At 65.8% G+C, this 15449-nt stretch overlaps 1 protein-coding gene across 1 annotated transcript in view; it reads left to right on the top strand.

Annotated features, from left to right (window-relative positions):
* COL26A1 (collagen type XXVI alpha 1 chain) overlaps positions 1-11676 on the top strand; it is a 92068-nt gene extending 80392 nt beyond the window's left edge. The window contains exons 4-12 of the mRNA XM_062180425.1: positions 2662-2723; positions 5579-5735; positions 6909-7007; positions 7413-7565; positions 8439-8522; positions 10040-10092; positions 11038-11085; positions 11305-11389; positions 11516-11676. Coding sequence (XP_062036409.1) covers positions 2662-2723; positions 5579-5735; positions 6909-7007; positions 7413-7565; positions 8439-8522; positions 10040-10092; positions 11038-11085; positions 11305-11389; positions 11516-11676 — 902 coding nt within the window. The remainder of the gene's footprint in view (positions 1-2661; positions 2724-5578; positions 5736-6908; positions 7008-7412; positions 7566-8438; positions 8523-10039; positions 10093-11037; positions 11086-11304; positions 11390-11515) is intronic.
* Positions 11677-15449: the final 3773 nt, after the last annotated feature.

Raw genomic sequence — 15449 nt, 5'->3', positions numbered from 1 at the left:
CCGGGTTCTAGTCCCGGTCAGGGCGCCGGATTCTATCCGGTTGCCCCTCTTCCAGGCCAGCTCTCTGCTGTGGCCCGGGAAGGCAGTGGAGGATGGTCCAAGTGCTTGGGCCCTGCACCCGCAAGGCAGACCAGGAGAAGCGCCTGGCTCCTGCCTTCGGATCAGCGCGGTGCGCCAGCCGCAGCGGCCATTGGAGGGTGAACCAACGGCAAAAAGGAAGACCTTTCTCTCTGTCTCTCTCTCTCTCACTGTCCACTCTGCCTGTCAAAAAAAAAATTGAAATGCACGCATAGATTTTTCATACTTTGCATTTGCCATGGAATTTCTGAAGACCCCACCCATGTCCGGTTGTGGCCCGGGTGGCCAACTGGTGACGCCGCCGTGTGCAAGCTGCCTGCCTGCAGACCCATCTCCGAGACCCCGCGTGGAGCCGATCCACTGTAGACCCCTTTTACAGGCGGGAAAGCTGAGGTGCAGAGAGAGAGAGGAGTTAGGTTAGACGTGGGTCTCGAGTCTCTGGTTTCTTTCCAGGGGTAAACGCACAGCCCCTTCTCCCTCTCTCCCCCTCCCCACCCCGGCCCGGTCACACATGCTGGGGGGCCTGGTACTTCTGCGCACGTCTGAGACACCCATGTGGGCAAGGAGCTGGTTCTCACCTGCGTGTTTTAGGACAGGTGGGGGTTGGGGGGAGGCTGTTGGCATCTGGAGTCCCGGGCAGTTCCAGCCGGCGTCTCAGCGAGGGGAGCCAGGGCCCCAAGCCGGGCAGGCAGGGCCTTGTCCGGTCACAGAGCCCAGTGGGACCAGGAGCTGCCTCTCTGGTGCTATCTCCAGGGTCCCGCCTATGGGGTGGGGGTGGGAGTGGGGGGTGGGGGTGGGGGAGACCTAAACCCAGCCGGCCGGATCTGGACCTGGAGCGCCTGCTAAGGGGATCCCGGGGACTCTGGCCTCCCCCGGTTTGCTGGGCTGGCTGGGTGGACGCCAGCCTCTCTCCACCTGTGCACCTGCCTTTCCCTCTGTGCCCTGTGGATCCGAAGCCGAGGGGGACACAGGGGTGTTGAAGCCAGGAAGCCGCCGCCTCCGTTTCTCCGGCCGCTGGACCATGCAGGCCTCGCCCCGTCTGTCGTCTGATTCACAGATCGCAGTTCTGTCCACGCTCCTAAGCCACCGACTTGTCCCAGCCAAGGGCAGAAGCGAGGCGGGGTGGGGAGGTCAGGGAGGCGGGGCCTCTGCAGCCCACTCGCCACTTCCTGCAAGCCAGGGAGGGCTCCGGCTCTGTGGCCAGCACCCAGGGTAGCAGGGGGACACAGCCTGGGCCCCCCGCATCCAAGAGCCCTCCTGGGTCCCCAGGTCTTTCGAGGAAGAATCACCATGGCTGGGGGCAGGGAGGAGGTGCGTGGGGGGTGACAGCCACCCCCCCAGCCCCCAGAAGCCAAATGGGAGCTCCTGAGTCCCCTACAACCCTGCCATGCCTGCTGCGTGCCTGGGGGGGGCCTGGAGGGGGCGTCCTGGCGGGCTGAAGCTTTGAGATGAGCAGTGGAAAGAGAGGCACGCAGGCATCTCTACAAAGTAGCTATTTCTTCATCAGATAATTACAGCTCTGGGACACGCGCGCCTCAGGGGTCACCAGCCCCACCGGCTAATTCATCTTCCGTCTCCCCGCGCCCGCCACTCCCTCCCACCGACCGCACCCGTGGCTGCGGGGGTGCGCTTTGAGAAAAAAGGCACGTCTGGCCTTGACCTTCACCCGCTGAAACCCTCGACCAGCTGCCCGTCAGTCTCCCCTCCCCTACCCCGGCGGCCCCCCAGTGGGCCCCAGTTCTGCCATGAGGCAGGCAGCCCTGGCCCTATTCCACTCCTGTTCACGCAGGGATCGGTGCGTGTTTTCTCTCCAACCACAATGCCTCCCTCAGGCTCCACTGAGAAGCCACTGCCTCCAGCATGTCCTCCCTGACTGCCCCCACTCCCGGACTGGCCCCCTGCAGCCCAGCCCGGGTCTCTGTGCTGGTCACCTCCCCCTGACCGTGGTTCTCCAAGTCCCATCTGCCATGCGCCCATCAGAGTCCCTGCTCCGTGCCTGGCACCAGGATTCACCTGCCAACAAAACACACAAACCCCGCCCTCACCGCCATCCCCAGGCTGCCGCTGCCCAGGGCTGGCTTTGCGCTCGGTGGGGAGCAGACACTTCGTTGACTAATGGGTGCTGCAGCCATGGGTGCTCAGACCGGAGGCTCCGAGGGGCAGGCGTGTGCACGGTGGTTTGAGCCTCCTCTTGGGACACCTGCTTGCAGTATCAGGTGCCTGGGTTCTAGTCCCAGCTCCAGTGTCCGGTCCAGCTCCCTGCAACGCACACCCTGGGGGGCAGCAGGCGATGGCCCAGAGACCTGGGTCCCTGCCACCCACGTAGGAGACCCGGATGGAGTTCCTGGCTCCTGGCTTCAGCCTGGCCCAGCCCCAGTTGTCGTAGGCATTTTGGAAGATCTCTCTTTCTCATTTGCTGTCTCTCTGACTTACTGAAATAGAAAGCAGGCTTAGAGGCACAGCAGGGGGGAGGAGAGGGCCCTGAAGGTTGAATAGGAGTTTTCTAGGTGAGACGCTGGGGACAGCCGGCTGCTCCCAGCAGGACCTCCGTGCTGTGCTCACCTCTGCTCTCTTCCCTTCCAGAATGCATGAACTGCACCCGGCTCAGTGACATGAGTGAGCGCCTGACCACGCTGGAGGCCAAGGTCAGCCGGGCTGGGGGGCGGGGCTGGGAGGCGGCAGACACCTGCTGGGTGTGGTGGGGAACACCCCAGCCCCGGGGGGGCCCCAGGCTTCGGGTGCTGCTGAGGGTGGCTCTGGGTGAAGAGAGTGGCACAGGGAGACACCTGAGGGTCCCGGGCCAGCGAGCACGGCTGTGGCCGGGCTGCACGGTGCTGGGCTCCCCGGCCCTGGGGGCCGAGGGCCTGGATACCTGGGGCCTCTCTGCTCTGGACGACGGAGTGGACAGCTCCTGCAGCTCCTGACAGTCACCCTTGTACAAGTGGGCAGGGGCCCAGGATGGGGGGGGGGGGCGGGAGGTTGAGGGGGTGGAGGCTGCCCCGCTGCTGGGAGTGGTGAGAGAATGGGCTCCTGGCTCCCGAGCTCCGAGAACAGGCAGAGCCGAACTGGCGCTTGCCGCACACCTGCAGCCGCGCGTGGTTTGGCACCGAGCAGCCAGAGTGGCCGCTGACAGCTTGGTCTGGCCCGGGCCCAGCACCGCGGGTGTTAGAAGTCGCAGCTCCAGGGGAGCGGGTGGGGCCCTGAGCCAGCTGGCCCCACCCGCCTGGCCCTGGCCCGTGCCCTCCTGCCTCCAGCCCTGACGCTTCCCCCTGCCCGGGGCCCCTGGCACCCTGCTCAGACAGCAGGAGGGGGACCCTGAAAGGGAGGTCTTGTCCCTGCTGGGGACCTGCGGGCTGGGGCAGGTCAGGAGGATGGGGGAGGGGCCAGGACGCCTGCCCCGGCAGGTCCTGTCCCCCTGTGGTCTGTCTCCTCCGCTGTGGCAGGGACACAGAAGGAGCCGCCCCCCTACCCACCCAGCTGCCTGCTGCTCGCCCTCGGGGCCACGGGGAGGGGGTGGAGGCCGCGAGCAGGGAGCAGGCGGGGGTCTGCAGGAGTCCAGGAGGACCGGGAGTGGGGGTGAGCTCAGCGCAGAGGCTGGGGAGCCAGCAGGTGAAGGCGGAGCTGGGGCAGGAGCCCCGGGGTCAGTGCCGGGGCAGGTGGCCTCGGCGTGGGGGGTGGGGGCGGCTCAGCCACCGAACTCTCCACCACCCTCCCCTCCACCTCCTGGACCATGTCTCATGGCTACAGAGCGGCTGCTGCCCCTCAAGACACCACATCCTCACACTGTGTCCCTCCTTCAAAGGCAGGAAGTATGTAAAGCCAGGCACCCCCAAGGTAGACTCCCTGTGTCTCCGGGGCCAGCACCGGGCCCTGGGACTCTCCTGGCTGCAAGCATTATGGTGACTGGCTTGAGCGACACACACAGGTGCACAATGGGGGGTTCTGGGGCAAAGCAGGAAGGGGCAGCTGGGGGCAGGTGACCAGCAAGGCCCCCGCTGGTCCGCTGGGGACTCCTGACCCCTGAGCCAGCAGGCTCCGGAACATTCCCTGCCTGCCCCCCCCCCCCCCCCATGACTGCCTTGCGTGCCATCACCCGAGCCGCACAGTTCGGCCGCTCCCTGGCACAGGGCGGCGCTGTCCCGCCTCAGTGACGTCCTTGGGGCCGCTGCCCCCGCTCCAAGGCTGCGGTCTGGCTCTCCCGGCCTGAGTGCCCACACCCACCGCTGCCCGCCCTCGTGAGCTCATGCCGGGTGGGAGTAGGAGGTTGGTCAGAGCCGGGCCCAGAGGGCTGGGACCCTGGTGGGGGCCAGGGCCCCTCTGCCCAGGTCCCTGGACTCCTTGGGAGGGGGCCCAGGAAGGAGAGAGCCAGGCTTTGGGGCCATGGGGGGAACCTCTCAGAGCTGACTCCCCAGGACCTCCAGGCTGCTCTCCACACCTCCCCCCCCCCCCGCCAACCTCTGCTGCCCCCCCCATCCTCAGCCCCGCCCCCACCACAGCTCAACCTGACCGCACCTGTGGCTGCCCCTCCCCCCGCCCCCACCCACTGCCCTGGGCCCCCCCATTCCCGGCTGCTCCTCCACCACCTACAGCCCCAGCCTTGGCCGTGGCCAGCCAGTGTCGCCCAGGGCCTGGGGCAGAGATCAGAGCCGTCCCTTCCCCTCGGGCTTCTTAGGGGTCACTGGCCAGGTCCACACGCCACTGGGTGACCGCTGGCTGTCTCCGGGTCTGCCTCACCTGTGATGTGGCCACTGGGACCCTTCCTGTCCCTTGGGTCCCTACGACGACCAGAAAGGGGAGGGACTCAGGTGGCCCCGGGTAGGGGTGGGCAGAGGGGCCCTGCACCCGCGCACCCACAGAGCCTGGGCCCGGCCTGGCCTGCGTCTGAGGGCTGTGAGGCGGCTCTTTGTCCCCTATGTCAACAGGAGTCACTGGGCCGCCAGACCTCTCTGTCCCCCCCCACCCAAGCCCATGGAGCGGCCCTGCAGCCAAAGCTGGCACGCAGCGCCCTCTGCTGGCATCTGTGGGGGCAGCAGGGAACCCCAGGCCCCAGCAAGCATGAGTGTAGGCTGTGGGTCTGGTGGGCTTCGAGCCCTGCCCCCTGGAGGGGAGGGGCTAGGACACTTGATCTCTCCCCTTCCCTCCCTCTCTCTCTTCTGCCCTCTCTCCCTCCCTCCTCCCTTCCAGGCACAAATGTGCCCTAGCCACGGAGTTTATGCCCTGAGCCAGGCCGCGAGGAGCCCATGCCCACACGAGCGCTCCCTTCGGGGACCTGGGCAAGTGTGTTGGTTGCTCACCCTGTTGCTCTCACCCCTCTGACAGGTGCAAGGGACAGAACCGGAGGGACCTGGCAGAGGGCGCGGAGACCCTGCTGGGGCGCATAAGGGGCCAGGCGCAGCCGCGGGCAGTGCAGGTCTCACCGGGCGTGTGACCTGCACACGCGTGGCCCCACACACACGTGGCCCCGCACACTGGCCTGACCCTCGACCCCTCTCCCTCCCAGGTTCTGCTTCTAGAAGCGGCTGAGCGGTCCCCAGAGCCGGACAACGACCTGCCGGCCGTGGGCAGCACGGCCCCACCCTGGAACCAGGACTTCCTCCCCGGCGCCATCCCTCTCGCCTACCCGGGGTCCCCCAGGAGAAGGCCCACGGGCCCGGCCGGTGAGCAGGGCTGCCCACCGGGGCCACACACGCACACACATCCCAGGCCTTAGAAAGCGGTAGTCATGGCCTCCGTGGCTGGCGGTCCTTGGGGGAAGCCAGCGGCCACAGCTGAGTCACCGGCCCCTCTGCAGGTGCAGTCCCAGCGCTGGTCTGCCCTGGCTCCTGCCAGGGACTGGGGCTCACCATCCCCATGCCACATGCTTCCTGGGGTCCCCCACCGAACCCTGCAAACCAAGTAGTGGTTGCGTCCATTCGAGGCCTCGTGCTAGGCCTGTGCTGGCGCTGGCCCCCGGGTACATGTCCGGCTCACACCTGCCGGTCCAGTGGGGGTGGAGGCTGGCATGGATGTACCTGGTGGCGCCCGTGCTGTGCCCATGTTTTATAGCACCCCCAAGCACAGCTCTGAAGGCTGGGGACACCTTTGAGTGTGGCTCAAAGACATGAGTGGCTCCGCTCGGGTCGTCCGGCAGACCAGGGCCGCTTACCGGCCTGGTCCCCAGCTGCACTAGAGGCCCCTAGCTCCGCCCCCAGATTCAGCGAGCCAGTCCCCCCCTCCCCAGTCCTGTGTGTGTCTGCCGGTTCTGATGCTGGGTTCTGGAACCAGGGCAGGGGGGAGCAGAGGCAGGTGTCTCTCATTCCACTAAATTGGCTGAAGTGGGGGGGATATCCCCAAACCCCCCAGGTGCGGGGTGGGGGGTGTCTCCCACTGGGAAAGTGCAGTTCTCAGAATGGCCACCAGGTGGCGCACATACCCTGCAAATGGTGACACCTGGGTTCCAGTCTGGCTGGCCCTTCCTCCCAGGCCGGAGTCGGCGCGGTCCCAGCCAGCAGCACCCTGAGGGCCGCGCAGGTCCCTCCAGCACATCGGCAAACCCAGAGTGACAAGGGGCTGTCCCCAGGCCACTGCGCGGCCCTCACATGTCCATCAGCTCCTGTCCACCTTTGGGACCTGGAACGCAGGGCTGGGGGATGCGTCCTCTGGGGCTCCCGGGGTCTCCTGTGCCCCGAGGCCCGTTCCTGACCCAGAAGGGAGACGGTCGGTCTGAGCAAAGTCGTCAGAACCCGAGCCATGGCCCTGAGCAGACCTGGCGGCCTGGAAGCCATCATGACCGGCAGCACGGGCGGCAGTCGGGGAGCTGGACTGGGCCTCATCTTATTCTCTCTCCCCAGGGCCCCCAGGGCAGACGGGACCACCAGGGCCTGCAGGCCCCCCAGGCTCCAAAGGTGACCGAGGTCAGACAGGAGAGAAGGGCCCGGCGGGGCCTCCTGGTACGGACACACACGTGCCTGGTGGCGTCCACGGGGAGCGGGGAGGGCAGGCTGGGGACAGGAGAGGTGGCCCATTCCCCACCTGGGGCGGCTGCAGGCAGGGGGCCACCAGGGTCTGGGCTCCCTCTCAGCCACTGAGGTACCTCTAGGACCCCCCTCCCCCGCCCACCTGTCCTGGGTCCTGTAGGGGAGTGGCCCCCGGCCAAGGCAGGGACAGGGCTGGCTCAGGCTGGCTGCCCGCTTCAGTGTCCCTGCCCTGGGAGGGTGCCCCCTGCTGGCTCCACAGTCGCTCCTCCCTCCCCTGCAGCCAGGAGTGGAGCCCCAACCCGCCCAGGGCCTCAGTTTCCCCATCAGTAACTCGCTGGGCCCTGGCCTCATGGCACCTCCCTCTCTTCCCTGTCACAGGGCTCCTGGGGCCACCGGGGCCCCGGGGGCTTCCTGGAGAGATGGGGCGCCCCGGCCCCCCAGGACCCCCGGGCCCAGCAGGCAGCCCGGGCCTCCCCCCAGACGGCCCCCAAGGCGTCCTCTACTCCCTGAAGCCCTCTCCTGGCAGAGACGGTCAGTGCTGGGCCCGGGGGCGGGGGCCAGAGCCAGGTCGTCCTCTGGGGAACTCCGGGGGTGGCAGGGACCCGAGCACCGGGGCCCCCAAGGGTGCGCATTAGTGGGGAACTGGAATCGGAAGCCGAGCTGGGCCTGGGACTCGGGCACCCCCATGTGGGCTGTGGGGGTCCCCGGAGGCAGCCTGACCCCTGCCCCAGATGCCAAGTGCATGCCCCAGGATCAGCCCGAAATCCAGAGACCCCCAAGCCCCTCCCACCAGGCAGCAGGGCCCCGAGCTGAGCATTGACACTGAGCCTGAAGTCCCCCTCCCGCCCACTCTGCCTCAGTTTCCCCATCTGTAAGGCACAGACAGGAAGCTGCTGTGGAGGTTGAAACACAGCCCCAGCCAGGGCTGACCCCAGCGGGGAGGGGCGGGGGCGGGGCGGGGCCGAGGCAGGTGTGGGAAGCCACAGGCGATGCTGGGTGTGGGGTGTGGTCTGGGGGCCAGTGCTGCCCTGGCTGGGCTCGGCCCCCTGTGTCTGTACTGCCCCTTTCCTAGAGAACCGGGCTGGGGTGTTCAGGGAGGGGCAGGAGCTGAGGCAGGGCAGCTGGGGGCCCTGAGCCCACAGCACAGCCCTGGCCTGGGCCAGGCTTCTGTGTGTGGAGGGTCCCACTCTCACCTAGACCCTAGTGCTCTGGCTCTGGGCGTGGGACAAGCTGAAGTCCTGGTGTGGGACTTGGGAGACAGCACCCATCCAGGGCGTTGGGGGCAAGGCTGGGGCGTCTGGAATGTTCTGGAAGGAGTTTGATGGACAGCTGGCCTGCCTCCCCCGCCCTCCCGGTGCGGCCAGCGCCGTCCCCGCATCGCCAGGTGCTCTGCTCTCTCCACAGATGGAGACTCCCAGCTGACCCCCGCGGTCGTGGACACAGTGCTGACGGGCGTCCCCGGCCCCCGGGGCCCCCCCGGCCCCCCAGGCAAGTGGACAGGGCAGCAGCTGGGGCCAAGGACGCGGCTGGGCGAGGGGGCCAGAGGCTGGGCGAGGGTCTCTGTCCCCCAGAGGGTGCTGGGGCCTGGGCCTGCCGTGGCTCCCTGTATAGTGCGAGAGGAGGCCCCAGCTCCCCGGGGACAGCTCCTCCTGGGGCCCAGGCCAGGGGGCAGTGTGTGGACGGGGTCTGGAGGGTGGGTGGAACCTGGCTGTGGACCTCGCTGTACCCCCGTCCCTCCCAGTACCACCTGTGCAGGTGCACAGCCGGGTGACCCACGGGCCAATGAGTGGGCGGGCCTAGCCACCACTCCGTCACTCATTCAATCTTCATTTTTAACTCATTCTCATTTTACTTAAAATGCAGAGAGAGAGAGAGAGGGAGAGGTCTTCTACCTGTTAGTTCACTCCCCAGATGCCTGCAACAGCCAGGGCTGGACCAGGCCAAAGCCAGGAGCGGGGAGCTCCATCTGGGTCTCCCGCGTGGGCAGCGGGGACCTGAGCATTTGAGCCATTGCTGGGAGGGCTGCCTCCCGGGGTGCGCATTAGCAGGGAGCCAGGACTGGATCCCGGGCCTCCAGAGCGGATCTGAGTGTCCCGGGGGCGGCTGCCCCACCGCCTGTGTGCCGGGCGGGCTCTCAGGGTCCCGGGGTACCAGAGCAAGCATGATCTTCCATGGGCCCCGAATGCGGAGTGGCTGGGAGGGGGTGGGGCCTCGTCCAGACCGTGAGCCCAGAGGGAGGAGGAGGGGTCTGTGCTTGGAGGTCGCCCGGGAGGGGGTCCTGCCCTGCTGCCCATCCCCAGTGCCTTCCCCAAGCCTGGGAGCGACTCGTGGAGCGCAGCCCAGCTGGGACTCCTGTAGCCTGGCAGCTCTGGGGACCCTTGGGGACAGAGGCCTCTCTGTGCAGAGCCTGCCAGCCATGGCAGGAGACCCGGCCTGACCCTGCAGGCCCCGCCCCGCCTCTGGGGGAGACAGACACAAGCCCCGCAGGGACTGTGGACAGTCTGCCTGGGGGAGGGTGCAAGGGAGGCTTCCTGGAGGAGGGGTGGTCCAGCCTGGGATCGACAAGAAAGAGCTTGCTGGGAAGGTAGATGGACAGAGAAGGTCCAATTGGCAGCAGCAGGAGTAGGGGAGCTTCCCAGGGGCCTCTGGGGGCTGAGGGCTCAGAGGCACTGGGCTGAGGGCCCGAGGTCTTGAGAGAGGCCTCGCCGGGCGTGCATTTCCAAGGGGGCCACGCAGAGGGTCCAGGTAAGAGGCTGCTGGAGGTGCTTGGGTCCTGACCCCGAGTTGGATGGGAGTGACAGGTGACATAGCCATGTGAACAGGACCGTGGGAGGATCAGGTGCAGGGAGGGGGGGTGGGGCCCTGGTCTCCCTGGGGGGGGCGTGTGCCATACGCACCCCGTTTGTCCTAAGCCTCCACTTGCTGGCCGGGGGGACCCCCGTTGGCAGGTGCTTGTGGGGGAGGCCCACAGGGTGCAGGCCCCCATCAGCAGCTCTGTCCCACAGGTCCACCCGGCCCCCACGGCCCCCCGGGACCCCCAGGAGCACCCGGATCCCAGGTGAGGCCTTGGCTGTCCCTGGCACAGTGCCATGGGTCTTGTGTCCCCTTCCTGCCCACCGCCCCCTTGCCAGGGGGCTGGCAGCATCACTCCCCTTGTGACAGGGCGGTGCTGGCCATGAGCACGGGCCGTGCAGGGGGGCCTGGCGCTGGGGTCCCTGGCAGGGCAGGGGGGCTCTGAGGCGAGCCCAGGGCGTTGGGTAGCAGGACTGGGCCGGGGGGGATCTGCCCAGGCAGCCTTGCCAGAGCTCAGCCCAGTGTCCCCAGATGGGGCAGGGTCTGCGCCCAAGCCTGAAGCAGCTGCTACTTGGGAACTGGGTGGGGGGGAGACCCGTGGAGGGCTGGGTGATGGCTCCTAGGGCTCTTCCTCCCCCCCCCCCCGGGTGAAGGGGCTGTGCCCCCTGGACACCCCTCCCCTCCTCTGGACCCAGACATCGGAGGGACCACCGCCCCTCCTGGTCAGGTACCTCGGCCGAGGCTGCAGCTCATGGTAGGGACAGAGCCGGGAGGTCCGCCCAGGGCTGCCAGTCTTTGCCGCTCACTGCCTCCTGGGACGGCCACCAGCGGGAGCCCTGGCAGGAGCGCCTGGCACAGCGCCTCCTCACTCAGTACCGACTTACGCTTCCTCAGAAGTGTGCGCTCGGTGCCGCTGTCCCCATTCTAGAGATGGGAAGACAAGAGGCACAGGGAGGCCTGTTCGTGGGACGCTGGCGCTGCTTCCTGGGCCCGGGTCAGAGACGGGGAATCAGAGCCCCACCAGGCATGAGGTCCCCAGGGCTCCGAGTGCGACTGCTCCCGCCCGGGGCTGCACAGGGGAAGCCCCAGGCCATGGCCGGGCCCCGTCCGCAGGCCCTATGTGCCCCACACTTCCCAGAGTCTTCAGCCGTGGGCAGGGCGACAGCCGCCTGCCGCCCCCTGCAGTGCTGACCGCCCCCTTGCTCCCTAGGGCGAGCCTGCTGCGAAGGCCGACGGTGGGGAGAAAGCGGCCAGCGAGGTAACCACGTGGCCTGGATCGCGGGGCGGTGGGAGGGGAGGTGGGAATGTGGGCTCCCCACCCCCCCGTGGGGCTGTTGCCGGCGCTCCCTGTGCCTCCTGGGCTGTGGACGGAGGTTGGACCCCCGGGGCCAGGGATTCAGTCTGCGACCGGTGGGGGGGGGGGATGGGACTGTGCTGTGTAGGGTGGCCCCATGCCCGCCCCTCCTCCTGCCCCCAGGGTGAGGGGGTGCAGCAGCTGCGGGAGGCCCTGAAGATCCTGGCCGAGAGAGTCCTCATCTTGGAACACATGATCGGGGTCCACGGTGAGCGCCCGGCGGGGCGTGGCTGGGGGAATGCGGGAGTGAGTGGGTGGATGGGTGAGGGTAGGGAGGATCGGGCAGTGGACCCACACGGGGTGCTAAAAGCGCAGCCCCCCCTTCTCCTCGCAGACCCCCTGGCGTCCCCCGAGGGCGGCTCCGGCCAGGACGCGGCCCTGAGAGCCAGCCTCAAGATGAAGCGAGGCGGCCCCCCATCTGACGGCGTCCTCGCCGCCCTGCTCGGCCCGGACCCTGGGCAGAAGCGCGCCGACCCGCCTAGCAGCAGGAAATGAGCCCCATGCCCCAGGAGCAGCCCCGGGCCTGGACGGAGACCCCCGTGCGGGCCGGGGCTCCAGCGTGGACGCTCGCGAGGAGTGTTGGGGCCTTGGGGACGGACGGCGCCTCCAAGCGCAGGGACTGGAGGGGACAGCACCCCAGGGAGAGCCCCTCCTTCCCCCGTCCTCCCACACCCTGCAGGCGACGGGGAGGGGGTCCGGGGGTGGGCACGGGGTGGGGGGAGCTGTCCTAACTCTCGTCATTTATGGAGTCGCAGCTGCTCCGGCCTGTCCAGGAGCTGGCCGAGTCGCCTGACTTAACCCTTGTAGTCCTTGTGTTCCACGGGGCAAGGCTCACAGGCGCACACACCCTGCCAGGGCCGCTGGACAGAGGATGGCCGGGGCGGGATTCGAACTCGGGCCCCCTGAAGCCTTGTCCTCTGGCCCCTGCTGGCTTCCTCTCTTCCCCGGAGAAGGTTGGTGGCACCCTGCCCCGTGGGCTCCTTTCCCCAGTTTGGGGTCTGCTCCATGGGCCTGGGGGGCCAGGCCTGCATCAGGGAGAGTCTAAATAGACAGTCGTGTGGACTTGGGGGCCACAGGAGACAGGCACTGGGGGTGCAAGGATCCCCCAGGCCCGGTTGGCGTCCCCACCACTGCCTCCCAGTCTCCCCCTCCAGGTCCTCCCACCCTGGAGGAGGGGACTGCGCGTGGGAGGCACCTCTCCCCCTGGGAAATCCACAGGGTCTGCCCCTTGTGCCAGGCCGGGCACAGACTGGAGAGGGGACAGTGCCTGAGGCCCACTGCCCCGGGCAGCTCTCACCATGGCCCTCAAGGCCTCGTAGGCCCTGCGTCCCTCGCACCCCGCCTGGCCCTGGCGTCCCTCTCCTGCTGCGCCGTGCTGGGGCTCACAATCGAAGGTGCTGGCGCCAGCCTGGGGCGCAACTCCCTCCATGGCCGAGTGCCGGTCCCTGGTGCTGTCGGTGCTCGTGAGAGGCTGCGGCTCCTCCCCGGGGCGCATCTCTCTGTGGCCGCGTGCTGTCACGTTACTGTATCTGACAATACAGGTGCTGTCCCCACTGTGTGCGTGTTTCTGGGGCGGTGACAGGTGTGGGGAGGCTGGGCTGTGGCGTCCCCCGGGAGCCAGAGCCAGCAGCGGCCAGGCCCGCCCTCAGCAAGGGCCCCGAGGCAGGGAGACCCAGCTCTGAGCCCCAGGGCTGTGCGCAGAGGGACCACTTCTCTGCTGCCCAGGCCCGGGAACCCAGGGGAGCCGGCAGCCTTTGGACCCCAGCTGCCAGCCCTATGCCAGTGCCCACCCAAACCAGAGTGCAGCCCCGGCCTGGAGCTCGGAGTCCAGGGAGCCGAGGCCTTGGACGGACAGCACCAGCCGGCAGGTGGCACAGGGGACTCCAGGCTGCTCTGGGCCAGGCTCCAAGACGACGGGGCGGGGAAGAGGGAGAGAGATGGTGTTGGACCTCTCAGTTGTAGAGATGCCCACTTGCTCGAGAGGACGCCCAAAAATCCAGACTCCAGACCAGTTGATGCAAAAAGCATGAGGTATTTATTGTACGTTTGCGCAAACGGGCCCCCACCTAAGGCGGTGAGGAGCCCTGAGCGGCAGTTCCACACAGGTTATATAGTCAACAAATTAGCATATGGGATTGGCCGGTTCGGAGGGGCAATTAGCATACCGGAGAGTACTGAGGAGAGTGCTCAGGGAACCAGCTGAAGAGAATGCTGAGGAGAGTGCTGAGGGAACCAGGTGAAGAGAATGCTGAGGAGAATACTGAGACTCTCCAAAGGGGAGAGGCAGCTCTGCTCTGGGCACGCCTAGAGGCTCTCCAAAGGGGATAGACTTTTCCTTCCCAGAGAACGTGCCCGCTGGACCCTGGGGAACATCCAACCCCCCAAGAAGCCCCTGGTATCTGCCCAGGCCTAGTTTCTTGTCCCTCTCCCCCATAAGGGTCCTTCATTCCCTCCTTTTCTTTTTGCAAAGATTTTAATCTTAAAATCTATTGAACCGGCCTGGGGAGAACCTGCCTCACTGGAGGGAGGAAACTCTGTTCTTACTGGACTGGGTTAGGTTCCACGTTAACAATTGCGGAGCATGGGGGTTGGAAAAACAATGGGGAAAGGCCAGGAACATCATAAATATTAAACAGTTTTTGAAAGTCTTAGCTTGAGTGGGTTCTGAGTGCGCTGGAGCTTCCATTTAGCTGGTCTATCCGGATCCTCGGGGCCCTGGGGAGGTGGTACTCGCCCCACGTGTGAGGCATGGACTCAAGCAGCGATTCCGTCGACCTTGAGAGCGGTGGGAGTTGTTAACAGCACAGTGAAGGGGCCTTTCCACCGGGGCTCCAGAGTCTTAGATTGGTAGGCTGCTGCAAGAGGTTTCCAGACCTGGTTCTGGATGATCTGGAGCGCTCTCAACCGGGCCTGTAACTTAGGGGCATCGGCAACGGAGTCACTGGCAAGGTCAAGCAAGCCTGCTACTGGTGGGGGCCCTCCATAAAGGATTTCGTATGGTGTCAGCCCGCAATGAGAGGGCGTGTTTTCGGACCCGGAACAACACCATAGGGAGGAGTTGGACCCAGTCTTTAACGCCAGTCTCCAACGCTAATTTGGTCTACCTGTCCTGAACTTTGGGGTCTACAGGCACAATGCAATCTCCAATTTATGCCTAATGCCTTGGCCACCAACTGACTTACCTGGGAGACAAACGCTGGGCCATTGTCGGACCCGATTACCTTAGGCAAGCCGAACCGGGGGAAGATCTCCTCTATGATCTTCTTGACGACCACCTGGGCGGTTTCCCGTTTTGTGGGGAATGCCTCAGTCCATCCGGAGAAAATGTCTACAAAAACTTAGAAGATACTTATTCCCATAACTGCCCGGCCTTACTATTTTCTCTCCGAGCCTCCAAACCCTTATTTGTTCATCATACTCTGCACCGAGCCGCTGGATCGTATCTAAGTCTCGGTCCGAATAGAGGAAAGGTGGTTCCCTCGATACTTGGGTGGGCTCAATTGTCTTTAACGGGAGCACCTGTTGGCTCAGGGCTGCGGCCCTAGCGGCCTCGTCTGCCATCCTGTTTCCCCTTGCTACGGGATCGTCTCCTCGTTGGTGCCCGGGGCAATGAATTGCTGAGGAGAATGCTGAGGAGAGTGGCAGCTCTGCTCAGTTTCAGCGGCAAGGAGGAGGTCGTCCACATATTGCAGGAGGACCAAGTCCGGATGGTTGACTCGGAAGTCGGCCAAATCTAGGTGCAGAGCTTCATCAAACAAGGTAGGCGAGTTTTTAAATCCTTGAGGCAACCTTGTCCAGGTGGGTTGTCCTGAAAACCCGGTCTCTGGGTCTTTCCACTCAAAAGCAAAGATGGATTGGCTCTGAGGGCTCAGTCTTAAACAAAAGAATGCACCTTTTAGATTTAACACAGTGTACCATACGTGGGTCGGAGGCAAGGTATGCATATCCTCCGTTCTCCTGTTAACCTCCCGCACTGGTAGTAGGTGGGTGTTCCAAGGTGAACGACAAAGTTTTAAAATGCCTAGGTGTAACAGTCTCTGGATATGTGGCCGGATACCTTCCTTAGCTTCCTTGCCCATCGGATATTGACGAACTGACACGGGAATGGCCGTGGGCTTCAGATCAAGGGAGGCCGGTTGACGGCCAGCCCTATTCCCGCAGTCTCTGCCCAGGCCTGAGGAAAATCTTGGAGCTTAAAGGCCCTTTTTCTGAAGTCAGTACCGAGTGCTGGGCTCCCGTGTCAATCAGGAAGGTTACCGGTCTGCCCC

Source organism: Lepus europaeus, chromosome 21 (assembly GCF_033115175.1).
Source record: "Lepus europaeus isolate LE1 chromosome 21, mLepTim1.pri, whole genome shotgun sequence".
In the NCBI taxonomy this organism is placed as follows: Eukaryota; Metazoa; Chordata; class Mammalia; order Lagomorpha; family Leporidae; genus Lepus; species Lepus europaeus.
This window is presented reverse-complemented; position numbering and strand designations above follow the sequence as displayed.